The sequence below is a fragment of the Lepidochelys kempii genome, unplaced genomic scaffold (genome assembly GCF_965140265.1).
Source record: "Lepidochelys kempii isolate rLepKem1 unplaced genomic scaffold, rLepKem1.hap2 scaffold_137, whole genome shotgun sequence".
NCBI classification, from domain to species: Eukaryota; Metazoa; Chordata; order Testudines; family Cheloniidae; genus Lepidochelys; species Lepidochelys kempii.
The window spans coordinates 79,494-105,903 of NW_027333603.1; the positions used below are offsets into that span (position 1 = coordinate 79,494).

The 26,410-nt window shown below is 61.8% G+C and overlaps 1 protein-coding gene across 1 annotated transcript in view; it reads right to left on the reverse strand.

Moving 5' to 3' along the window:
• TNXB (tenascin XB) overlaps positions 1-26,410 on the reverse strand; it is an 89,976-nt gene that overhangs the window by 56,129 nt on the left and 7,437 nt on the right. Inside the window, 15 exon segments of the mRNA XM_073326856.1 lie at positions 837-1,130; positions 2,198-2,491; positions 3,913-4,206; positions 5,185-5,478; positions 7,173-7,466; positions 8,970-9,263; positions 12,102-12,395; positions 14,010-14,303; positions 15,647-15,928; positions 20,692-20,982; positions 21,276-21,608; positions 22,417-23,178; positions 24,008-24,283; positions 24,544-24,697; positions 25,077-25,189. Coding sequence (XP_073182957.1) covers positions 837-1,130; positions 2,198-2,491; positions 3,913-4,206; positions 5,185-5,478; positions 7,173-7,466; positions 8,970-9,263; positions 12,102-12,395; positions 14,010-14,303; positions 15,647-15,928; positions 20,692-20,982; positions 21,276-21,608; positions 22,417-23,178; positions 24,008-24,283; positions 24,544-24,697; positions 25,077-25,189 — 4,563 coding nt within the window.

The following is a 26,410-nucleotide window of genomic DNA, read 5'->3' on the forward strand; positions in this document are numbered from 1 at the left end:
CCACCCTACCATCCATCCATCCATCCATCCATCCTTCCACAAACACATTCACCCACCCTTCTATCCCTCCATCCCTCTCTATATATCCACATTTCTCTTTCTATCCATCCATTACCATTCCCTCCATTCATCAATCCCTCTATCCATCCATCCAACCAAATCGAAGCACTCCATCCATTCCTCCGCACACACCCCCATCCATCCCCATACACACTCATCCATTTGTCTATCACCATACCACCTGTCTGTCCAGCCACCTATGCATCCATCACCATATGCAACACAGTCCTTATGGCTGCCAGTATCACCTGCCAAAAGGGTTACACGTACATACACGTACACCTCAATGCGTGCATCTCCAAAAACAGACATCCATCCCCATACACATCCGCCCACCTGCCTGTCCCTCCGTCCATCTCCATAAACATCCACCCACCTGCCTGTCCGTCCCTCCATCCCCATAAACATCCGCCCACCTGCCCATCCACCCATCCATCCCCATACACATCTACTCCTCTATCTATCCGACCATCCCCTCCATCCATCCATCCACCCCTGCCGACAGCCATTCACCTACCTTTGTATTCATCCATCTGTCCCCATACACATCTGTCCATTCACTCAACCTGCCCCATAGACATCCACCCATCCACCCACCCATCCCCATCCACACTTTTCTCTCTACCCACTAAATGCCCGCAGTCTGCTTCTGGAGGTTGGAGGTTTGGAAGAATCTTCCTGTGAATGTCCCAGCCCAGTGTTTGGCGTCCATGTCACGCTGCAAAGCAAAGGGGGCGGGAGGGAAGGGGCCAGCACCCCCGGGAGCAGCCGCTGACCTGTGACGGTGTCGGTGGAGACGGGGCCGAGGCGCTTGCGGCCGGAGATGCCATAGAGGTTGAACTTGTATCGGCGGGAGGGGGCCAGGTTGGTGACCGTGACCGTGCGGGATCCCCCGTCCACGGGCAGCGCCTGGGGTTTACCCTCCGCGTCCTTGTACTGGAGGAGGAAGGAGTCAAAGTCCCCGGCCTGGATGGTCCAGGAGAGCAGGGCGGAGTCGTGGGTGACGTCGGAGGCCGAGAGCTCCCCCAGGCTGGGCTGGAGGGTGGGTTCCTTCTCCCGCGGCGCCGCGGCTGGAACAGAGAGAGGGGGATGAAGGGCGCAGCCAGGGTGGGAGGCAGCTCACTCGGTCCTTGTGGGCCTTCATTATTCCTAGGCCAGAGGGGATCTGCAGAGAGGATTAGCGGGGGAGGGTGCAGGGAACCCACAGACCGGCCCCAGGACACAGCCGGATCCTCCTGCTGGGAAGGAGAGCTGGGGACAGATAGACGGACGGGGCATGTCTGCAAAGAGCATCCCACGTTCCCCGGTTCCCCACAGCCATCCTGCCTCCGTCACAGGGTTGGCCCAGAGTGACCGGCACATACCATGGTGACGGCTGAGCTGAGACAGGAGGAGAGAGGGGGAAGGAAGAACAAACAACAGAGAAAGAGAAGGGGGTGAACCAAAGTCACCAACGTCAATGGAAAGATCCCCATTGACACCCATCCATCTCCGGACATTCCTCATCCATCCCTCCATCCATCACCATACACATCCATCCATCACTACACCGTAGGTCTATCCATCCATGCATCATTCACCTTACCCACCTAGCCTTTCTTGCTGACAATACGACCTAGCCACAGAGTTACACAGACACATCTACCACTGAATCCCCTAAAACACCCATCAATGCCCACACACATTGACCCACCCTACCGTCTGTACGTCCATCCATCCATCCTTCCATCCATCCATCCATTCATTCACAAACACATCCACTCATACTTCTGTCCATCCACCCGTGTACACATCTGCCCCCCTTTCTATCTGTAAGTCTGTCCATCCATCATCCGCATGCACATCCATCCACCCTCCAGACAGCCATCCCCATTCATATCCGCACACCCACTCATCCATCTATCCATCCACCCCTGTAGACAGCCATTCATCTACCTTTGTATTCATTCATCCATCCCCATACGCATCTGTCCATTCACTCAACCTGCCCCATAGACGTCCATCCATCCATCCCCATCCACACTCCTCTCTCTACACATTGAATGGCCGGCTTTCTATTTCTGGATGCTGGAGACCTGGAAGCATCTTCTTGTAAATGTCTCGGCCCCGTGGTTGGCGTCAGTGTCACCCTGCTCACCTGTGACGGCGTCGGTGGAGACGGGGCCGAGGCGCTTGCGGCCGGAGATGCCGTAGAGGTTGAACTTGTATCGGCGGGAGGGGGCCAAGTTGCCGACGGTGACCGTGCGAGATCCGCCATCCACAGTCAGTGCCTGGGGTTTGCCCTCCGCGTCCTTGTACTGGAGGAGGAAGGAGTCGAAGTCGCCGGCCTGGACGGTCCAGGAGAGCAGGGCGGAGTCGTGGGTGACATTGGAGGCCGAGAGCTCCCCCAGGCTGGGCTGGGGGGCAGGTTCCTCCTTCCGTGGTGCTGTGGCTGGAACAGAGAGAGGGGGGTGAAGGGGAAAGCCAGGGTGGGGGATGGCTCACTGGGACCTTGGGGGGCCAGGTTATTTCTAGCCAGAGGGAATCTGCAGGAAGGATTAGTGGGGGGAGGGTGCAGGGAGCCCCAAGGACTTGTCCCAGGACACAGCCGGATCCTGCTGCTGGGAAGGAGAGCTGGGGACAGACAGAGGAACGGGGCATGTCTGCAAAGAGGATCCCACATTCCCAGGTTCCCTGCAGCCACCCCACCTCCGTGGGAGGGTTCAACAGAGAGTGACCGGCACAAACCTCGGTGAGAGCTGAGTTGAGACAGAGGGAAGGAAACAGAAACGAGACAGAAAGAAAAGGAGGTGAACCAAAGCCACCAATGTCAACGGATGACACCCATGCAGCCCCAGACACTCCTCCATCCATTCCTCCATCCCCATACACATCCATCCATCCATCCATCGGTCCATCGCTATACCATACGTTCCTCCATCCATGCATCTATCACCTCACCGACCCTGTCCTTGTAGCTGATAATGCAACCTAGCCACAGAGTTACAAAAATACAGGTACCCATGAATCCCCCAAAACACCCATCCAACCACTCTACCGTCTGTACGTCCATTCATCCATCACCAGACCCGTCCACCCAGCCTTCTGTCCATCCGTCCATCCACCACTTGCCATACACACACGCACCAGTCTGTCTGTCCATCCATTCCCCTATGCATCCGCTCACCTGCCCGTCCATCCATCCATCCATCCATCCATCCCCCTACACATCCACCCACCCACCCACTCATCTGTCCATCCCCATATATATCCATTCTTCTATCTATCCATCCATTACCATCCCCTCCATCCGTACATCCATCCATCTCTATCCACCATCATAGACAGCCATCCATCTACCTATTAATTCATCCATCCACCCCATACACATCTATCAATTCATGGAGGCTAGGTCCATCAATGGCTATTAGCCAGGATGGGCAGGGATGGTGTCCCTAGCCTCTGTTTACCAGAAGCTGAAATGGGCGACAGGGGATGGATCACTTGGTGATTCCCTGTTTTGTCCATTCCCTCTGGGGCACCTGGCATTGGTCACTGTCAGAGGACAGGATTCTGGGCTAGATGGACCTTGGTCTGACCCAGTAGGGCCATTCTTATGTTCTTATCCATTCACTCAATCTGTCCTACACACATCCATCCAGCTGTCTGTCTATCCATCCATCCATCCACGCATCCATCCCCATCCACACTCCTCTCTCTACCCATTGAATGGCCGGCAATCTGCTTGTGGAGGCTGGAGGATTGGAAGTGTCTTTCTGAGAAGGGCTCGGCCCAGTGGACGGCGTCTCTGACACTGGAAAGCAAAGGGGGCAGGAGGGGACGGAGCTGGCACCCCTGGGTCCAGCCGCTGACCTGTGACGGCGTCGGTGGAGACGGGGCCAAGGCGCTTGCGGCCGGAGATGCCGTAGAGGTTGAACTTGTATCGGCGGGAGGGGGCCAGGTTGGTGACGGTGACCGTGCGGGATCCCCTGTCCACGGGCAGCGCCTGGGGTTTGCCCTCCGCGTCCTTGTACTGGAGGAGGAAGGAGTCAAAGTGCCCGGCCTGGACGGTCCAGGAGAGCAGGATGGAGTCGTGGGTGACATTGGAGGCTGAGAGCTCCCCCAGGCTGGGCTGGGAGGCGGGTTCCTTCTCCCGCGGCGCCGCGGCTGGAACAGAGAGAAGGGGGTGAAGGGTGCAGCCGGTGTAGAGTCAGCTCTCCAGGTCCTTATGGGGCCGGGTTATTCCTAGCCTAATGGGATCTGCAGAGAGGATTAGTGGGGGGGAAGGTGCAGGGAAACCACAGACCAGCCCCAGGACACATCCAGATCCTGCTGCTGGGAAGGAGATTTGGAGACAGAGAGATGGATGGGGCATGTCTGCAAAGATGATCCCACATTCCCAGGTTCCCGGCGGCCACCCCGCCTCCGTGGAGGGGTTGGGCGAGAGCAACCAGCACAAACCACGGTGAGAGCTGAGCTGAGACAAAAGAGGAGAGAGAGGGAAGGAAGAACAAATGAGAGAGAAAGAGAATGGGGTGAACCAAAGTCACCGTCAGTGGAAAGATCCCCACTGACACAAAATCATCCCCAAGCACTCCTCCATTATCTGCATATACACCCATCCATCCATCCCTCCATCTCCATACATACCAACTCATCCATCCACCCCCATACCATATGTCCATCCATCCATACATCTATCAACTTACACACCCTGTCCTTATTGCTGAAGATCCTTTCATGGCTTGAGAACTGCTTAAAAGACAGGGAACAAAGGGTAGGAATAAAGGGTCAATTTTCAGAATGGAGAGGGGTAACTAGTGGTGTTCCCCAAGGGTCAGTCCTAGGACCATTCCTGTTCAACTTATTCATAAATGATCTGGAAAAGGGGTAAACAGTGAGGTGGCAAAGTTTGCAGACGATACTAACCTGTTCAAGATAGTTACGACCAAAGCAGACTGTGAAGAACTTCAAAGAGATCTCACAAAACTAAGTGATTGGGCAACAAAATGGCACTGAATGACCGGAACCCAGCTTGTGGAGGCCGGGGGCTTGGAGGCCTGGCCCTGTGGTCGGCATCCCTGACACTGCAAAGCAAAGGGGGCGGGAGGGGACAGAGCCGGCGCCCCGGGTCCAGCTGCTGACCTGTGACGGCATCGGTGGAGACGGGGCCTAGGCGCTTGCGGCCAGAGATGCCGTAGAGGTTGAACTTGTAACGGCGGGAGGGGGCCAGGTTGGCAACGGTGACCGTGCGAGATCCCCCGTCCATGGGCAGCGCCTGGGGGTTGCCCTCCACGTCCTTGTACTGGAGGAGGAAGGAGTCGAAGTCCCCGGCCTGGACTGTCCAGGAGAGCAGGGCGGAGTCGTGGGTGATGTCGGAGGCCGAGAGCTCCCCCAGGCTGGGTTGGGGGGCGGGTTCCTCCTCCCGCGGTGCCGCGGCTGGAACAGAGAGAGCGGGGTGAAGAACGCGGATGGGATGGGAAATGGCTCACTGGGGCCATGAGGGGCTCGGTAATTCCTAGCCAGAGGGGATCTGTAGAGAGGATTAGCAGGGACAAGGTGCAGGGAGCCCCAAGGACCGTCCCCAGGACACAGCTGGTTCCTGTTCCTGGAAAGGAGAGCTAGGGACAGAAAGATGGATGGGGCATGTGTGGAAAAAGGACCCCACTTTTCCGGGTTCCCCGCAGCCAGCCCACCTCCATGGACTGGTTGGCCCAGAGCGATCAGTACAAACCTCAGTGAGAGTTGAGCTCAGACGGGAGGAGAGGGGGGAAGGAAGAACAAATGAGAGAGAAAGAGAAGTGGGTGAACCAAAGCCTCCAGCATCAATGGAAAGATCCCCGCTGACACCCATCCATCCCCAACCACTCCTCCATCTGTTCCTATACACACCGATCCATCCCACACATATCTACCCACCTTTCCATCCATCCATCCACCCCCATACATCTCTACCCAGGTGTGACGAAGCGGGACTGTCCTTAATGTTTCCTCTGAATATTGTGGGGGTGCCTCAGTTTCCCCTAGGCAGTTCTTAAGTCTCTAGGGGATGGGATAAGGGTGTATGATCGTTGCAGAGCCCTAGAGGGCAGGTGTCTGCAGGGGTCTGGACACAGAGAATGGCCGACACCCTGTTTCCTGGCAACTGATGGCCTGGGCCCTTCCCCCCTGCAAGGTGAGAGCGAAAGGGTTGGAGAACAAAGGAATCCGGCGCCCTCCTGGCCCGGGAAAGGGACAAAGCCCAGAGGAGGGGGGCTGGAGGGAGTTTCAGTTTGGGGCTGGCTGGCTGGCTCACTGCCCCCCAAAATGGACCCAGCTGAGGGGTCCTGTTCTCTGCACCTACAAGCTCTGTGTTAGACCATGTTCCTGTCGTCTAATAAACCTCTGTTTTACTGGCTGGCTGAGAGTCACGTCTCACTGCGGAGTTGGGGGGCAGGACCCTCTGGCTTCCCCAGGACCCCGCCTGGGCGGACTGGCTGTGGGAAGCGCACGGAGGGGCAGAGGAGGCTGAATGCTCCGGGGTCAGACCCAGGAAGGTGGAAGCCGGGTGAGCTATGTGTCCTGCAGACAGGCTGCTCACAGGGAGGAGACTTCCCCAGAGTCCTGCCCAGCTTCGTAGGGAGCAGTTCCCGAGCATCGCCCAGGGACTCCGTGACACCAGCCTTCTATCCATCCCTCCATCCACCCCCATACATATCTTCCCACCTGCCCATCCATCCATCCATCCCCATACGAATCCATTCCTCTCTCTACCCATTGATGACCATCCCCTCCATCCCTCCATCCACCCCTGTAGACACCCATTCATGTACCTATCTGTTCATCCATCTGTTTACATACACATCATTCCAGTCACTCAACCTGTCCCATGCACACCCATCCAGCTGTCTGTCTGTATATCCATCCATCCATCCATCCATCCATCCATCCATCCATCCATCCATCCATCCATCCATCCATCCATCCATCCCCATGCCTATCCACTCTCCTCTCTATCCACTCTCTTCTCTAACCAGGAGGCTTCGAAGCATCTTCTTGGGAATGTCCTGGCCCAGTGTTCAGCATCCACGTCACACTGGAAAGTAAAGGGGGCCGAAGGGGACAGAGCCGGCGCCCCCGGAGCAGCCACTCACCTGTGACAGCGTCGGTGGAGACGGGGCCGAGGCGCTTGCGGCCGGAGATGCCGTAGAGTTTGAACTTGTATCGGTGGGAAGGGGCCAGGTTGGCGATGGTGACGGTGCGAGATCCCCCATCCACGGGCAGCGCCTGGGGTTTGCCCTCCGCATCCTTGTACTGGAGGAGGAAGGAGTCGAAGTCCCCGGACTGGACGGTCCAGGAGAGCGGGATGGAGTCGTGGGTGATGTTGGAGGCCGAGAGCTCCCCCAGGCTCGGCTCGGAGGCGGGTTCCTCCTCCCGTGGCTCAGCAGCTGAAACAAAGAGGAGGGTAAGGGCATGGTTGGGGAAGAGGGCGGCTCACCAGGTCCTTGGTGGGCCGGACTGTTCCTAGCCAAAGAGGATCAGCAGAGAAGATTAGTGGGATGAGGGTGCAGGGAGCTCTCGAGACCAGCCCCAGGACACAGCTGGATCCTGCTGCTGGGAAGGAGAGCTGGGGAGAGACAGATGAACGGGGCATCTCTGCAAAAAGAATCCCACATCCCCGGGTTCCCTGAAGGCGTCCATGGAGACGTCGGCCCAGATCAACCGGCACAAACCACGGTGAGAGCTGAGCTCAAATGGGAGGAGAGTGGGGGAAGGAAGAACAAATGAGAGAGAAAGAGAAGGGGGTGAACCAAAGCCACCACCATCAATGGGAAGATCCCCTTTGACACCTATCCATCCCCAACCACTCCTCCATCCATCCCTGTACGCACCCATCCATCCACCCGTCCATGCATGCATCACCACACCCAACCCAGCCCTTGTGGCTGCTGGAACTACCTGGCAGAAGGGATACACATACACCTCTACCCGTGCATCCCCCAAAACCCCCATCCACCCCCATTCATATCTACCCACCCTTCCGTCCATCCATCCATCCTCCCCCATACATGTCTACCCGTGCTTCCCCCCAAACCCCCATCCACCCCCATTCATATCTACCCACCCTTCCGTCCATCCATCCATCCTCCCCCATACATGTCTACCCGTGCTTCCCCCCAAACCCCCATCCACCCCCATACATATGTACCCACCCTTCCGTCTGTCCGTCCCACCATCCATCCATCCACTCCCATACATATCTACCAACCCTTCCGTTTGTCCGTCCATCCACCCCATACATATCTACCCGTGCTTCCCCCAAAACGCCCATCCACCCCCATACATATGTGCCCACCTTTCTGTCTGTCCGTCCCTCCATCCATCCATCCACCCCCATACATATCTATGCACCCTGCCATCTGTCTGTCCGTCCATCCACCTCCATACATAACTACCCACTCTTCTGTCAGTCCATACCTGAATCCACCCCGCTACATATCTACCCAGCTTTCTGTCCATCCATTCATCCATCCCCATACATATCTGCCCACCTGCCCGTCCATCCATCCTTGCCGCCCCCATACATATCCATTCCTCTATCTACCCATCGATGACCATCCCCTCCATCCCTCCATCCAATCCTGTAGACACACATCCATGTACTTATCTGTTCATCCATCTGTTCCCATACACATCATTCCAGTCACTCAACCTGTCCCATCCACACCCATGCAGCTGTCTGTCTGTCTATCCATCCATCCATCTATCCACCCCCGTGCCTATCCACTCTCCTCTCTATCCACTGAATGGCCGGTAATCTAGTAGTGGAGGCAGGAGGCTTCGAAGCATCTTCTTGGGAACCTCCTGGCCCAGTGTTCGGCGTCCACGTCACACTGGAAACCAAAGAGGGCCGAAGGGGACAGAGCCGCGCCCCCGGAGCAGCCGCTGACCTGTGACGGCGTCGGTGGAGATGTGGCCGAGGCGCTTGCGGCCGGAGATGCCGTAGAGGTTGAACTTGTATCGGCGGGAGGGGGCCAGGTTGGTGACGGTGACAGTGCGAGATCCCCCATCCACGGGCAGCGCCTGGGGGTTGCCCTCCGCATCCTTGTACTGGAGGAGGAAGGAGTCGAAGTCCCCGGACTGGACGGTCCAGGAGAGCAGGGCGGAGTTGTGGGTGACGTCGGAGGCCGAGAGCTCCCCCAGGCTGGGCTGGGGGGCGGGTTCCTCCTCCCGTGGCACCGCGGCTGGAACAAAGAGGAGGGTAAGGGCATTGCTGGGGTGGAGGGCGGCTCACCAGGTCTTTGTGGGGCCGAGCTGTTCCTAGCCAAAGGGGATCAGCAGAGAAGATTAGTGGGATGAGGGTGCAGGGAGCCCTAGAGAGTAGCCCCAGGACACAGCTGGATCCTGCTGCTGGGAAGGAGAGCTGGGGACAGACAGATGAACGGGGCAACTCTGCAAAGAGGATCCCACATCTCCAGGTACCCTGCAGCCACCCTGCCTCCATGGAGGGGTCGGCCCAGATCAACCGGCACAAACCACGGTGAGAGTTGGGCTGAGACGGGAGGAGAGAGGGGGAAGGAAGAACAAATGAGGGAGAAAGAGAAGGGGGTGAACCAAAGCCACCAACATCAATGGAAAGTTCCGCATTGACACCCATCCATCCCCAACCACTCCTCCATCCATCCCTGTACGCAGCCATCCATCCACCCGTCCATGCATGCATCACCACACCCAACCCAGCCCTTGTGGCTGCTGGAACTACCTGGTGGAAGGGATACACATACACATCTACCCGTGTATCCCCCCAAACCCCCATCCACCCCCATTCATATCTACCCACCCTTCCGTCCATCCATCCATCCTCCCCCATACACATATACCCACCCTTCCGCCCATCCATCCATCCATCCACCCCCATACACATCTACCCACCCTTCCGTCCATCCATCCATCCACCCCCATACACATCTACCCACCCTTCTGTCCATCCATCCATCCTCCCCCATACACATCTACCCACCCTTCCGTCCATCCATCCATCCACCCCCATTCATATCTACCCACCCTTCCGTCCATCCATCCGTCCTCCCCCATACACATCTACCCACCCTTCCGTCCATCCATCCATCCTCCCCCATACATGTCTACCCGTGCATCCCCCAAAACCCCCATCCACCCCCATTCATATCTACCCACCCTTCCGTCCATCCATCCATCCTCCCCCATACATGTCTACCCCTGCTTCCCCCAAAACCCCCATCCACCCCCATACAAATGTACCCACCCTTCCGTCCATCCATCCATCCACCCCCATACATGTCTACCTGTGCTTCCCCCAAAACCACCATCCACCCCCATACAAATGTACCCACCCTTCCGTCCATCCATCCATCCTCCCCCATACATGTCTACCCATGCTTCCCCCAAAACCCCCTTCCAGCCTCATACAGATTTACCCACCCTTCCGTCTGTCTGTCCATCCATCCACCCCCATACATATCTACCCACCCTTCCGTCTGCCTCGGTTTCTATCCATCCCCATACATATCTACCCACCCTTCCGTCTGTCCTTCCACCCGTTCACCCCCATGTATACACACCCATCCATCCATCCATCTACCCTCATACATAGAATCATAGAATATCAGGGTTGGAAGGGACCTGAGGAGGTCATCTAGTCCAACCCCCTGCTCAAAAGCAGGACCCATCCCCAATTAAATCATCCCAGCTAGGGCTTTGTCAAGCCTGTCCTTAAAAACTTCTAAGGAAGGAGATTCCACCACCTCCCTAGGCAACGCATTCCAGTGTTTCACCACCCTCCTAGTGAAAAAGTTTTTCCTAATATCCAACCTAAACCTCCCCCACTGCAACTTGAGACCATTACTCCTTGTCCTGTCCTCTTCCACCACTGAGAATAGTCTAGAACCATCCTCTCTGGAACCCCCTTTCAGGTAGTTGAAAGCAGCTATCAAATCCCCCCTCATTCTTCTCTTCCGCAGACTAAACAATCCCAGTTCCCTCAGCTTCTCCTCATAAGTCATGTGTTCCAGACCCCTAATCATTTTGGTTGCCCTTCGCTGGACTCTTTCCAATTTATCTACATCCTTCTTGTAGTGTGGGGCCCAAAACTGGACACAGTACTCCAGAGGAGGCCCCACCAATGTCGAATAGAGGGGGACAATCACGTCCCTCGATCTGCTCACTATGCCCCTACTTATACATCCCAAAATGCCATTGGCCTTCTTGGCAACAAGGGCACACTGCTGACTCCTATCCAGCTTCTCGTCCACTGTCACCCCTAGGTCCTTTTCTGCAGAACTGCTGCCTAGCCATTCGGTCCCTAGTCTGTAGCGGTGCATTGGATTCTTCCGTCCTAAGTGCAGGACCCTGCACTTATCCTTATTGAACCTCATCAGATTTCTTTTGGCCCAATCCTCCAATTTGTCTAGGTCCCTCTGTATCCTATCCCTGCCCTCCAGCGTATCTACCACTCCTCCCAGTTTAGTATCATCCGCAAATTTGCTGAGAGTGCAATCCACACCATCCTCCAGATCATTTATGAAGATATGGAACAAAACCGGCCCCAGGACCGACCCTTGGGGCACTCCACTTGACACCGGCTGCCAACATCTCTACCCAGACTTCCGTCTGTCTGTCCATCCATCCATCCCCATACATATCTTCCCACCTGCCCGTCCATCCATCCATCCCCATACGAATCCATTCCTCTCTCTACCCATCGGTGACCATCCCCTCCATCCCTCCATCCACCCCTGTAGACACCCATCCATGTACTTATCTGTTCATCCATCTGTTTCCATACACATCATTCCAGTCACTCAGCCTGCCCCATGCACACCCATCCAGCTGTCTGTCTGTATATCCATCCATCCATCCATCCACCCCCGTGCCTATCCACTCTCCATTGAATGTATTGAATGGCCGGTAATCTGGTAGTGGAGGCAGGAGGCTTCGAAGCATCTTCTTGGGAACCTCCTGGCCCAGTGTTCGGCGTCCACGTCACACTGGAAAGCAAGGGGGGCCGAAGGGGATGGAGCCGTTCCCCCAGAACAGCTGCTTACCTGTGACGGTGTCGGTGGAGACGGGGCCGAGGCGCTTGCGGCCGGAGATGCCGTAGAGGTTGAACTTGTATCGGCGGGAGGGGGCCAGGTTGGCGACGGTGACGGTGCGAGATCCCCCATCCACGGGCAGCGCCTGGGGGTTGCCCTCCGCATCCTTGTACTGAAGGAGGAAGGAGTCGAAGTCCCCGGACTGGACGGTCCAGGAGAGCAGGGCGGAGTTGTGGGTGACGTCGGAGGCCGAGAGCTCCACCAGGCTGGGCTGGGGGGCGGGTTCCTCCTTCCGTGGCACCGCGGCTGGAACAAAGAGGAGGGTAAGGGCATTACTGGGGTGGAGGGCGGCTCACCAGGTCTTTGTGGGGCCGGGCTGTTCCTAGCCAAAGGGGATCAGCAGAGAAGATTAGTGGGATGAGGGTGCAGGGAGCCCTAGAGAGTAGCCCCAGGACACAGCTGGATCCTGCTGCTGGGAAGAAGAGCTGGGGAGAGACAGATGGACAGGGCATGTCTGCAAAGAGGATCCCACATCCCCGGGTTCCCTGCAGCCACCCCGCCTCCATGAAGGGGTCGGCCCAGATCAACCGGCACAAACCTCAATGAGAGTTGGGCTGAGACGGGAGGAGAGAGGGGAAAGGAAGAACAAACCAGGGAGAAAGAGAAGGGGGTGAACCAAAGCCACAAACATCAATGGAAAGATCCCCTTTGACATCCATCCATACCCAACCACTCCTCCATCCATCCCTGTACGCACCCATCCATCCACCCGTCCATGCATGCATCACCACACCCAACCCAGCCCTTGTGGCTGCTGGAACTACCTGGCGGAAGGGATACACATACACATCTACCCGTGTATCCCCCAAAACCCCCATCCACCCCCATTCATATCTACCCACCCTTCCGTCCATCCATCCATCCACCCCCATACATGTCTACCCGTGCTTCCCCCAAAACCCCCATCCACCCCCATACAAATGTACCCACCCTTCCGTCCATCCATCCATCCTCCCCCATACATGTCTACCCGTGCTTCCCCCCAAACCCCCATCCACCCCCATTCATATCTACCCACCCTTCCGTCCATCCATCCATCCACCCCCATACATGTCTACCCGTGCTTCCCCCCAAACCCCCATCCACCCCCATTCATATCTACCCACCCTTCCGTCCATCCATCCATCCTCCCCCATACATGTCTACCCGTGCTTCCCCCAAAACCCCCTTCCAGCCCCATTCATATCTACCCACCCTTCCGTCCATCCATCCATCCTCCCCCATACATGTCTACCCGTGCTTCCCCCAAAACCCCCTTCCAGCCCCATACATATTTACCCACCCTTCCGTCTGTCTGTCCATCCATCCACCCCCATACATATCTACCCACCCTTCCATCTGTCCTTCCACCCGTTCACCCCCATGTATACACACCCATCCATCCATCCATCTACCCTCATACATCTCTACCCAGACTTCCATCTGGCTGTCCATCCATCCATCCCCATACATATCTGCCCATCTGCCCATCCATCCATCCATCCATCCCCATACAAATCCATTCCTCTCTCTACCCATCGATGACTATCCCCTCCATCCCTCCATCCACCCCTGTAGACACCCATCCATGTACTTATCTGTTCATCCATCTGTTTCCATACACATCATTCCAGTCACTCAGCCTGCCCCATGCACACCCATCCAGCTGTCTGTCTGTATATCCATCCATCCATCCATCCACCCCCATGCCTATCCACTCTCCATTGAATGTATTGAATGGCCGGTAATCTGGTAGTGGAGGCAGGAGGCTTCGAAGCATCTTCTTGGGAACCTCCTGGCCCAGTGTTCGGCGTCCACGTCACACTGGAAAGCAAGGGGGGCCGAAGGGGATGGAGCCGTTCCCCCAGAACAGCTGCTTACCTGTGACGGTGTCGGTGGAGACGGGGCCGAGGCGCTTGCGGCCGGAGATGCCGTAGAGGTTGAACTTGTATCGGCGGGAGGGGGCCAGGTTGGTGACGGTGACGGTGCGAGATCCCCCATCCACGGGCAGCGCCTGGGGGTTGCCCTCCGCATCCTTGTACTGAAGGAGGAAGGAGTCGAAGTCCCCGGACTGGACGGTCCAGGAGAGCAGGGCGGAGTTGTGGGTGACGTCGGAGGCCGAGAGCTCCACCAGGCTGGGCTGGGGGGCGGGTTCCTCCTTCCGTGGCACCGCGGCTGGAACAAAGAGGAGGGTAAGGGCATTACTGGGGTGGAGGGCGGCTCACCAGGTCTTTGTGGGGCCGGGCTGTTCCTAGCCAAAGGGGATCAGCAGAGAAGATTAGTGGGATGAGGGTGCAGGGAGCCCTAGAGAGTAGCCCCAGGACACAGCTGGATCCTGCTGCTGGGAAGGAGAGCTGGGGAGAGACAGATGAACGGGGCATGTCTGCAAAGAGGATCCCACATCCCCGGGTTCCCTGCAGCCACCCCGCCTCCATGGAGGGGTCGGCCCAGATCAACCGGCACAAACCACGGTGAGAGTTGGGCTGAGACGGGAGGAGAGAGGGGGAAGGAAGAACAAATGAGGGAGAGAGAGAAGGGGGTGAACCAAAGCCACCAACATCAATGGATAGATCCCCATTGACACCCATCCATCTCCAACCACTCCTCCATCCATCCCTGTACGCACCCATCCATCCACCCGTCCATGCATGCATCACCACACCCAACCCAGCCCTTGTGGCTGCTGGAACCCCCTGGTGGAAGGATTACACATACACATCTACCCGTGTATCCCCCAAAACCCCCATCCACCCCCATTCATATCTACCCACCCTTCTGTCCATCCATCCATCCATCCACCCCCATACATATCTACCCACCCTTCCGTCCATCCATCTATCCATCCTCCCCCATACATATCTACCCACCCTTCCTTCTGTGCGTCCATCCATCCCCTCCAATACATATGTACCAACCCTTCCATCCATCTATCCATCCACATCCATACATATGTACCCACCCTTCTGTCGTTCCATCCACATGTATCCACCCTTCCATCAGTCCATTCACCCATCCCCATTCCTCTATCTCTCCATCGATGGCCATCCCCTCCATCAATCCATCCACCCATGTAGACACTCATCCATCTAACTATCTGTTCATCCATCTGTTCCCATACACATCATTCCAGTCACTCAACCTGTCCCATGCATATTGATCCAGCTGTCTGTCTGTCTGTCTATCCATCCATCCACCCATCCCTATCTACTTTCTTCTCTCTATCCATTGAATGGCCAGCAGTCTAGTTATGGACGGACGGACCACTGGACTGACAGATGGACTTGGGGATGGACGGATGAGTGGACAGGTGGATGGATGGATGGATGGACGGATGCTCTCGTCCCTCCATGCTGCTTCCACACTCCAATCCTTGCTGCTTTCCCTCCTTTGCTCATCCTCCTCTCTCATTTCCTTGGAAACATCTTCTTGGGAAGGTCCAGTGGTCAGTGTCCCCACCACACTGCAAAGCAAAAGGGGCACAAGGGGAAGGGGCCGGTGCCCCGGGTCCAGCCACTGACCTGTGACGGTGTCGGTGGACACGGGACCAAGGCGCTTGCGGCCGGAGATGCCGTAGAGGTTGAACTTGTATCTGCGGGAAGGGGCCAGCTTGGTGATGGTGACCGTGCGGGATCCCCCGTCCACGGGCAGCGCCTGGGGTTTTCCCTCCGCGTCCTTGTACTGGAGGAGGAAGGAGTCGAAGGTCCCGGCCTGGACGGTCCAGGAGAGCAGGGCGGAGTCGTGGGTGACGTCGGAGGCCAAGAGCTCCCCCAGGCTGGGCTGGGGGGTGGGATCTGCTGGTGCTGGCAGGGAGAGGGCAGGAGGGATGGTCCCATCAGTTCTGGGTCAGGGTGTGGGGTAGGGGAAGGGGAGTGGAGAAGTGGGGTGGGATCGCTGAGTGTATCTGCCCCGCGTCTGTTTGCCATCTTTCCCATGCCATCACTTTGGTTCTCTCCCCACATCACTGCCGTGAGCGATTCGTCCCTTTTCCTTTCTCCCTGCCACACTCCCACCGCGCCTTGCTTCCGGTCACGGCCCGTCCCTCCCTCAGGCTCCTGCCCTTCCCGGCCACTGTCCCTTGTCGCTGTCTCCTTCTTCCTCTCCTCCACGCTGTCAGCCGGTCTCCCCTTTCCCCCAGCACGTTTCTCTTTAGTCTGTCGCGCTTCCTACTGTCACCGTCGCCTGCGGTCACCACCCCCCCCAGTCCCTTCACTCGTTTCCCTTCTTCTGTTTCTTTCCTTTGTCCCTTTCTTCCCTTCACCCTCCGTCCATCGGCACACACCTCCCTTTCTCTGCCACCTTCTTTCTGTTTTCCTACGGGGGCCGCTCCTTGCTCCCTCCCTGCCTCGTTGAAGGGGAGTGGGGGCTGGTGGGTTAGGGCAGGGGGGCCGGGAGCCAGGACTCCTGAGTTCTCTCCCAGCTTGGGGAGGTGAGTGTGGGCTGGTGGGTTAGAGCAGGGGGGCTGGGAGCCAGGACTCCTGGGTTCTCTGTCTGGCTCTGGGAGATGAATGGGGGCTGGTGGGTTAGAGCAGGGGGGCTGGGAGCCAGGACTCCTGGGTTCTCTGTCTGGCTCTGGGAGATGAATGGGGGCTGGTGGGTTAGAGCAGGGGGGCTGGGAGCCAGGACTCCTGGGTTCTCTGTCTGGCTCTGGGAGATGAATGGGGGCTGGTGGGTTAGAGCAGGGGGGCTGGGACCCAGGACTCCTGGGTTCTCTGTCTGGCTCTGGGAGATGAATGGGGGCTGGTGGGTTAGAGCAGGGGGACTGGGAGCCAGGACTCCTGGGTTCTCTGTCTGGCTCTGGGAGATGAATGGGGGCTGGTGGGTTAGAGCAGGGGGTCGGGAGCCAGGACTCCTGGGTTCTCTGCCCGGCTCTGGGAGGGGAGTGGGGGCTGGTGGGTTAGAGCAGGGGGTCGGGAGCCAGGACTCCTGGGTTCTCTGCCTGGCTCTGGGAGGGGAGTGGGGGCTGGTGGGTTAGAGGAGGGGGGGCTGGGAGCCAGGACTCCTGGGTTCTCTGCCTGGCTCTGAGAGGGGAGTTGGGGTTAGTGGGTTAGAGCAGGGGGGGCTGGGAGCCAGGACGCCTGGGTTCTCTGCCTGGCTCTGGGAGGGGAGTGGGGGCTGGTGGGTTAGAGCAGGGGGGCTGGGAGCCAGGACTCCTGGGTTCTCTGCCTGGCTCTGGGAGGTGAGTGGGGGCTGGTGGGTTAGAGCAGGGGGGCTGGGAGCCAGGACTCCTGGGTTCTCTGCCTGGCTCTGGGAGGGGAGTGGGGGCTGATGGGTTAGAGGAGGGGGGGCTGGGAGCCAGGACTCCTGGGTTCTCTGCCTGGCTCTGAGAGGGGAGTTGGGGTTAGTGGGTTAGAGCAGGGGGCTGGGAGCCAGGACGCCTGGGTTCTCTGCCTGGCTCTGGGAGGGGAGTGGGGGCTAGTGGGTTAGGGCAGGGGGGTCGGGAGCCAGGACTCCTGAGTTCTCTGCCCGGCTCTGGGAGGGGAGTGGGGGCTGGTGGGTTAGAGCAGGGGGGCTGGGAGCCAGGACTCCTGGGTTCTCTGCCCGGCTCTGGGAGGGGAGTGGGGGCTGGTGGGTTAGGGCAGGGGGGTCGGGAGCCAGGACTCCTGGGTTCTCTGCCCGGCTCTGGGAGGGGAGTGGGGGCTGGTGGGTTAGGGCAGGGGGGCTGGGAGCCAGGACTCCTGGGTTCTCTGCCCGGCTCTGGGAGAGGAGTGGGGGCTGGTGGGTTAGGGCAGGGGGGCTGGGAGCCAGGACTCCTGGGTTCTCTGCCCGGCTCTGGGAGGTGAGTGGGGGCTGGTGGGTTAGAGCAGGGGGGCTGGGAGCCAGGACTCCTGGGTTCTCTGCCCGGCTCTGGGAGGTGAGTGGGGGCTGGTGGGTTAGAGCAGGGGGGCTGGGAGCCAGGACTCCTGGGTTCTCTGCCTGGCTCTGGGAGGTGAGTGGGGGCTGGTGGGTTAGAGCAGGGGGGCTGGGAGCCAGGACTCCTGGGTTCTCTGCCTGGCTCTGGGAGGGGAGTGGGGGCTGATGGGTTAGAGGAGGGGGGGCTGGGAGCCAGGACTCCTGGGTTCTCTGCCTGGCTCTGAGAGGGGAGTTGGGGTTAGTGGGTTAGAGCAGGGGGTCGGGAGCCAGGACTCCTGAGTTCTCTGCCCGGCTCTGGGAGGGGAGTGGGGGCTGGTGGGTTAGGGCAGGGGGACTGGGAGCCAGGACTCCTGGGTTCTCTGCCCGGCTCTGGGAGGGGAGTGGGGGCTGGTGGGTTAGGGCAGGGGGGCCGGGAGCCAGGACTCCTGAGTTCTCTGCCCGGCTCTGGGAGGGGAGTGGGGGCTGGTGGGTTAGGGCAGGGGGGCTGGGAGCCAGGACTCCTGGGTTCTCTGCCCGGCTCTGGGAGGGGAGTGGGGGCTGGTGGGTTAGGGCAGGGGGGTCGGGAGCCAGGACTCCTGAGTTCTCTGCCCGGCTCTGGGAGGGGAGTGGGGGCTGGTGGGTTAGGGCAGGGGGGCTGGGAGCCAGGACTCCTGGGTTCTCTGCCCGGCTCTGGGAGGTGAGTGTGGGCTGGTGGGTTAGAGCAGGGGGGCTGGGAGCCAGGACTCCTGGGTTCTCTGCCCGGCTCTGGGAGGGGAGTGGGGGCTGGTGGGTTAGAGCAGGGGGGCTGGGAGCCAGGACTCCTGGGTTCTCTGCCCGGCTCTGGGAGGGGAGTGGGGGCTGGTGGGTTAGGGCAGGGGGGCCGGGAGCCAGGACTCCTGGGTTCTCTGCCCGGCTCTGGGAGGGGAGTGGGGGCTGATGGGTTAGAGGAGGGGGGGCTGGGAGCCAGGACTCCTGGGTTCTCTGCCTGGCTCTGAGAGGGGAGTTGGGGTTAGTGGGTTAGAGCAGGGGGCTGGGAGCCAGGACGCCTGGGTTCTCTGCCTGGCTCTGGGAGGGGAGTGGGGGCTGGTGGGTTAGGGCAGGGGGGCTGGGAGCCAGGACTCCTGGGTTCTCTGCCCGGCTCTGGGAGGGGAGTGGGGGCTGGTGGGTTAGAGCAGGGGGGCTGGGAGCCAGGACTCCTGGGTTCTCTGCCCGGCTCTGGGAGGTGAGTGTGGGCTGGTGGGTTAGAGCAGGGGGGCTGGGAGCCAGGACTCCTGGGTTCTCTGCCCGGCTCTGGGAGGGGAGTGGGGGCTGGTGGGTTAGGGCAGGGGGGCTGGGAGCCAGGACGCCTGGGTTCTCTGCCCGGCTCTGGGAGGGGAGTGGGGGCTGGTGGGTTAGGGCAGGGGGGTCGGGAGCCAGGACTCCTGGGTTCTCTGCCCGGCTCTGGGAGGGGAGTGGGGGCTGGTGGGTTAGGGCAGGGGGGTCGGGAGCCAGGACTCCTGGGTTCTCTGCCCGGCTCTGGGAGGGGAGTGGGGGCTGATGGGTTAGAGGAGGGGGGGCTGGGAGCCAGGACTCCTGGGTTCTCTGCCTGGCTCTGAGAGGGGAGTTGGGGTTAGTGGGTTAGAGCAGGGGGCTGGGAGCCAGGACTCCTGGGTTCTCTGCCCGGCTCTGGGAGGGGAGTGGGGGCTGGTGTGTTAGAGCAGGGGGGCTGGGAGCCAGGACTCCTGGGTTCTCTGCCCGGCTCTGGGAGGGGAGTGGGGGCTGGTGGGTTAGAGCAGGGGGGCTGGGAGCCAGGACTCCTGGGTTCTCTGCCCGGCTCTGGGAGGGGAGTGGGGGCTGGTGGGTTAGAGCAGGGGGGCTGGGAGCCAGGACTCCTGGGTTCTCTGCCCGGCTCTGGGAGGGGAGTGGGGGCTGGTGGGTTAGAGCAGGGGGGCTGGGAGCCAGGACTCCTGGGTTCTCTGCCCGGCTCTGGGAGGGGAGTGGGGGCTGGTGGGTTAGAGCAGGGGGGCTGGGAGCCAGGACGCCTGGGTTCTCTGCCCGGCTCTGGGAGGGGAGTGGGGGCTGGTGGGTTAGGGCAGGGGGGTCGGGAGCCAGGACTCCTGGGTTCTCTGCCCGGCTCTGGGAGGGGAGTGGGGGCTGGTGGGTTAGGGCAGGGGGGTCGGGAGCCAGGACTCCTGGGTTCTCTGCCCGGCTCTGGGAGGGGAGTGGGGGCTGATGGGTTAGAGGAGGGGGGGGCTGGGAGCCAGGACTCCTGGGTTCTCTGCCTGGCTCTGAGAGGGGAGTTGGGGTTAGTGGGTTAGAGCAGGGGGCTGGGAGCCAGGACGCCTGGGTTCTCTGCCCGGCTCTGGGAGGGGAGTGGGGGCTGGTGGGTTAGGGCAGGGGGCTGGGAGCCAGGACGCCTGGGTTCTCTGCCCGGCTCTGGGAGGGGAGTGGGGGCTGGTGGGTTAGGGCAGGGGGGCTGGGAGCCAGGACGCCTGGGTTCTCTGCCCGGCTCTGGGAGGGGAGTGGGGGCTGGTGGGTTAGAGCAGGGGGCTGGGAGCCAGGACGCCTGGGTTCTCTGCCCGGCTCTGGGAGGGGAGTGGGGGCTGGTGGGTTAGGGCAGGGGGGCCGGGAGGCTCCTGGGCATTGCCCCCGAACACTGAGGAAGGAGAGCAGGCTGGTGGGCAAGTACCGAGCTGGGACTTAGAGTGGGCAGGGCACAGAGCTGAGGCGTGAGCCGCACAGGGGCCGGCGGTACCTGTCCGGACTCTGGCTCGGAGCGGGGGTGAGAGCTGGCCGCGGTGCACCCCATACAGTGTGACGTTGTACTCGGTGCCAGGCTGCAGCCCCCCGACGCGGGTCGCCCGCTGGTCCCCCGGCACCTCGGCCTCCTGGGGCCCCATGCGCCCGGCCGCATCTTCGTAGCGCAGCAGGAAGGACTGGAACAGGCCCTTCCACGCCCTCCACTGCAGCCCAAACCCATCTCTGGTCACGTTCCTGACCCCCAGGGCCCCCAGCTCGTTTGGCCCGGGGCCCCCGCCAAGGCGTGCTGCGAGAAAGAGAGAGAGCGTACCGCCGTCAGGATGCCTGGGCTCTCTGGGAGGGGAGGGAAGGGGAGTCTGATGGTTAGAGCAGGGGGGGCTGGGAGCCAGGACCCCTGGGTTCATTCCCCGGCCCTGAGAGGGGACCGGGGGCTAGTGGGTAGAGCAGGGTGGGGGACCTAGGAGCCAGGACTCCTGGGTTCTCCAAGGCATCCATATAGCCCTGCACAGCCTCGCTGTAAGGACGAGGTGAAGGATCCGGCAGAGGAGGGCTGGCTAGAGTAAGGGGCGGGGGTGTTACCTGTCCACACGCTGGTGGTGATGGGCTCTGAGATGGTCCCGTCAGGTGCCACCCCTCGCAGCTCCACCTCGTACTCGGTGCCGGGGCTCAGCTGGGTGACGATCACACTCCTCTTCCCCCCAGGCACCTGGGTCTGCCTGGGGGGCACCACGGAGCCGGGCTCCCGGTACCGCAGCAGGAAGTGCTGGAAGGGGCCAGTCGTGGCCGTCCAGGTGACGCGGAACCGGTCGGGGGAGACGTCTGTCACGGTCAGGTCCCCTGGGGGTGGCCCAGGGCGGGAGAGGCTGGGCATGGAGGTCTCTGGGGGCTGCTCGGTGCCGGATGCCTCTGGAGCTGGGGGGGGGGGGCATGAAAGGGTGAAAGGGCACCCCCCAGAGGGGAAAGACCCCGTGCCCCATTCCCCGCCCCCCTGAGCCAGCCAGTCCTCGCCCTGGGGCCTGATGGGATCCCACACCCCCCAGAGGGGAAAGACCCCGTGCCCCATTACCCGCCCCCCTGAGCCAGCCAGTCCTCGCCCTGGGGGCAGATGGGATCCCACACCCCCCAGAGGGGAAAGACCCCGTGCCCCATTCCCCACCCCCCTGAGCCAGCCAGTCCTCGCCCTGGGGCCTGATGGGATCCCACACCCCCCAGAGGGGAAAGACCCCGTGCCCCATTACCCGCCCCCCTGAGCCAGCCAGTCCTCGCCCTGGGGGCAGATGGGAGCCGGCGCCCCCTAGAGGGCACAGGCCCCGAGCCCCATTCCCCGCCCCCCTGAGCCAGCCAGTCCCCACCCTGGGGGCAGATGGGAGCCGGCGCCCCCTGGAGGGCACAGGCCCCGTGCCCCATTCCCTGTTGAGTCCGTGGCGTGAGGCCGGGAGCGGGTGGAAGCCAAACCAGCTGCAGGAGAAAGGGTGGGGTTAATGCCGGAGGAGAGAGAGGGCGGGAAGGGGACGGAGGGAGGGGAGGGTGGAGTCGCCCCGTCCGATGGCCATGCCAGGCCCGTGGGCAGAAGCCAGCAGCCTGCGGGAGAGAGGAGGGCAGAACCGAGCGGCTTAGCACCAGCGGGGGGCATCGGTGAACAGCCAAGGCGGGCGCGTGGCGGGCGCCGTGGCCGGTGGGGTTACTGAGCCAGAGCAGGCGAGCCCCCGCGTCGGACTACCTGTGGAGGCGACAAAGGAATAGGACTTGGACAGCCGCCCCTGGACCAGGCCGTGGATCTCCACCTGGTAGGTGGTGCCGGGCGCCAGGCCCTGGAGGCGAACCGCCGCGGCGTCGCCGGGAACCGCCAGCTCCCCCGCTCCTCCGCCGTCGCCCGCCCGCCAGTGGCGGACCACCACGCGCTCCGCGTGGCCACGCATGCCCTCCAGCGAGACCACAATGGTGCCGGGGGAGCGGGCCACCACCGCCGGCTTGGCGTGGCCCCTGGGCCCCGCGTCCGAGCCGGGGGAGCCCGCCGAGAAGATGCTGCCCACCTCCCCGGCTATCTGGAAGCGGCCGGGGGGCCCCGTGGGCTGCTCCATGGGGTGCCCTTGCGGGGGTGCCATGGCCCCGAGCTCCTTCGAATGCTGGCCCAGCCCCACGTAGACCATCTCCTGTTCCTCCAGGGACTTCCTCTGCACCAGGTAGCGGTAGATGGCCTTGGCCACGGTGGCGATGGTTTGGTTGCCGCGGAGCGGGTAGCGTGTGGCACGGAGGTAGCTCTCCAGGCGCTGAAGCAGGGTCCCGTTGTACCGGGACAGCTTGGCCGTGAGGTTCTGCGTCATGGTCCGGAAGAAGAGCGGGCTGGGGACCGAGGAGGCGTTGGCTGGGACGGGACGGGGGCCCGGCTTCCCCGCGGGGCCAGGCGGCCGGAGACGGGGCACTGGGGGGCGCGTGGGCTCTGGGTGCGGCCGGCCAGGCGGGGGCAGGGTGGGCATCGGCGCTGCCAGGAGCAAATATTGGTGCAATTAGGGGATCCCATTCCCTGCCCCCCTGAGCCAGCCAGTCCCCCGCCCTGGGGTGGATCAGAGCCGGTGCCCCCTAGAGGGGAAAGGCCCCGTGCCCCATTCCTCACCCCCCTGAGCCAGCCAGTCCCTGCCCTGGGGGGAGACGGCACCTGCTGGAGGGGAAATGCCCCGTGCTCCCCGTCCGGTGCCTGTGAGCTAGCTGCGAAGAAGAGAGAAGGGAAGAGAACTGGGTTAGTCCGACCCCCCCGTGGCCGCTTGGCTCCGTGACCTGCGGATCCTAAATGGAGGGGGAGACGGGTGGTGAGTGGGGGGCGGGAGGGGAAGGCGCTGGCTCCGACCGGGCTCCCGGGCAGCCCCACTCTGGGCAGAATGAAGAAATCACTCGCTGTGGGAGAGAGGGAAAGAAAAACCCTGAGCGGAGGAGTGGGGAGAAGAGAAGGAGAAACGTCTGGCTCCCTTATAGACACACGGGCGGACAGACGATGGACGACCAACTGGGCAGACGATTGGAGGGATGGAGGGATGGACGGACGGACAGGTGGATGGACAGATAGACAGACAGGTGGATGGATGGATGGATGGATGGACGAACAGGTGGGTGGAAGGATGGATGGATGGATGGATGGATGGATGGATGGACGGACGGACGGACGGACGGACGGACACGCTCGTCTCTCCGCGCCGCTCCCACACTCCAGTCCTTGCTGCTTTCCCCCCTTCACGCGTCCTCCTCTCTCATTTCCGTCTTTCCCTTCTCTCCCCCCTCCCCATCCCCTGCCCCGCTCCCGGGCCCGTGGGACCCACCGGTGCTGGCGTGGGTGGTGGCGGGAGGGCTCTGCTCTGGGCCGCGGTGGGCGGTCAGGGTGAGGGTGTACTGGGTGGTGCCGCGGAGGCCGGTCAGGGTGAGGGCGGTGCGGTCGGGGGGCAGGGCCAGGCGGGTGGGGGGCTCGGTGCTGTCCCGCCCCGCCGGGCCGTAGAGCAGGGTGTATCCGTCGGGCCGGGCGGCCGGGGGCTCCCAGCGCAGGCTCAGCGAGGTGGCCGTGGCCCCCGTGGGGCGCAGGTCGCGGGGCGCGTCGATCCCTGGAGGGGGAGAGGGGTGAGAGTGCGGAAGGGGGGCCCCCTCCCCAGAGAACCCCCCTGCCTCCTAAACTTCCCCCCAGCATCCCCTCCCCCCACGGCGCTCCCAGTCCAGAGAATCCCCCTCCTTACTGCCCCCTCCCCCCACTGGGCCCCCATCCCAAAGAGCCCCATCCCAAAGGGCTCCCATCACAGCCCCCAAAGCTCCTGCCCCCCAGAGCTCCCCCCAACAGCCCCCCAGCGGCGTCCCTCCCGCCACTTACGGGTGCGGACGCTCTGGGTGGCGGGGGGCCCGAGGCGCTGGGCCCGCTGGGCTCGGACGGTGACGCTGAACTCCTGGCCTGGGCCCAGCCCCGAGCGCTCGAAGGACGTGGCCGAGCCGGGCAGCTGCAGGGACTCGGCGCCCTCGGGGTCACCCTGGGGGGGATAAAGGGGGGGGGTCAGGGGCTGGGGGACGCAGCCCCCCCGCCCTCTCAGGCACCTCCCCCATCCCAGGCCCCCAAACCCTACGGAGTCACGGCGCTGCTGGGGGTCAGATGGGTCAGGGGATGGGGGTCCCCCCAGCCTCTGTCTGCACCCCCCCGTGCTCCCCCACCCCATCCAGACCCCCCACCCCCTCTTCCCACCTTCCTTCCAATGCCCCCTCCCAGAAGTGAGGCTCCCCAGGGCGGGGGCTGGGGGGTCACACACCCTCCTCCCCCACTGACATCCCCTGCCCTCCAAGGCCCAGATCCGGGACCAGCCCCCCTGCAGTGGGGGGAGGGGATGATTGACACCCCCCCTGGGACCCCATTACCGTGGGGACGAGGTGAATTTCATATCCATCCACGTGGGTCTTGGGGCGAGTCCATTGCAGGCGGAAGGAGCCCTCGTCCCGGCGCCCCACACGCAGCATCACGGCCGGGATCTCTGCGGGGGGACAGGGGTGAGTGCCCCGAACCCCCTTCCCTGCCCCCAGCCAGCCAGACCCCCACCCTGCGGCTGGCGCCCCCTGGAGGGGCCAGGCCCCGTCTCCCATTCCTTGCCCCCCTGAACCAGCGAGTCCCCTGCCCTGGGGCCAGATCGGGGCTGGCGCCCCCTAGAGGGGACAGGCCCTGTGTCCCAGGCCCCTGCCCCCCAAGACAGCTGCCCCCTCCCCCTGCCCCATAGAGGGAAAAGGCCCTGTGTGCCGGTCTGCACCCAGGGCCTCCCCTCTCCATCCAGCCAGGGCCTTTGATCTCTGTCCCATCCTGGGCGGGGATGGAAAGCAAACACCTTGGGGAACAAGCGCGGCTCACATCCCTGCCCCCCCGGCACCGCGCCCCCCGGCCGGGATGAATGGGGCCGATTCTATGGGGGAACCGGAGCCGGAGGGGGCGCGGTGCCAAGGCTGATCTTGGCCTGCCCGGCTGTGGGATGGGCGGCTCCTAACAGGGGGTCTCTGTGCCCTGGGACGGGACGTCCCAGGCAAGGGGGCACCAGCTGCCATATAGATCTGGGGGGAGCTCCCCCCCGCCTTGGCCATGGGTCAGGAGAGGATTAGGCAGCACAAAGGCCCTTCAGCTCGGTGCCCAGCGCTGCCCCACATGGGGGGAGGTCAAGGACAGGGCGCCCCCGACCCTGCCTCAGGGAGGGATGCCCAGGGACGTGGGGAGCAGGCACAGAGGGGGATTGTGGGTTGGGGGGCAGGACACAGAGGGGGATTGTGAGTAAGGGGTGGGGCACAGAGGGGGATTGTGGGTAGGGTGGCCAGGGCGGTCCAGGACACTGTGGGTAGGGTGGCCACAACGGCCCAGGGCACTGTGGGTAGGGCGGCCGGGGCGGCCCAGGGCATTGTGGGTAGGGCGGCCGGGGCGGCCCAGGGCATTGTGGGTAGGGTGGTGGGGGCAGCCCAGGGCATTGTGGGTAGGGTGGCCACGACAGCCCAGGGCATTGTGGGCAGGGCGGATGGGGTGGCCCAGGGCACTGTGGGTAGGGTGTCCGCGACAGCCCAGGGCATTGTGGGCAGGGCGGTGGGGGCAGCCCAGGGCACTGTGGGTAGGGTGTCCGCGACGGCCCAGGGCACTGTGGGTAGGGTGTCCGTGATGGCCCAGAGCATTGTGGGCAGGGTGGTGGGGGTGGCCCAGGGCACTGTGGGTAGGGTGTCCGCGA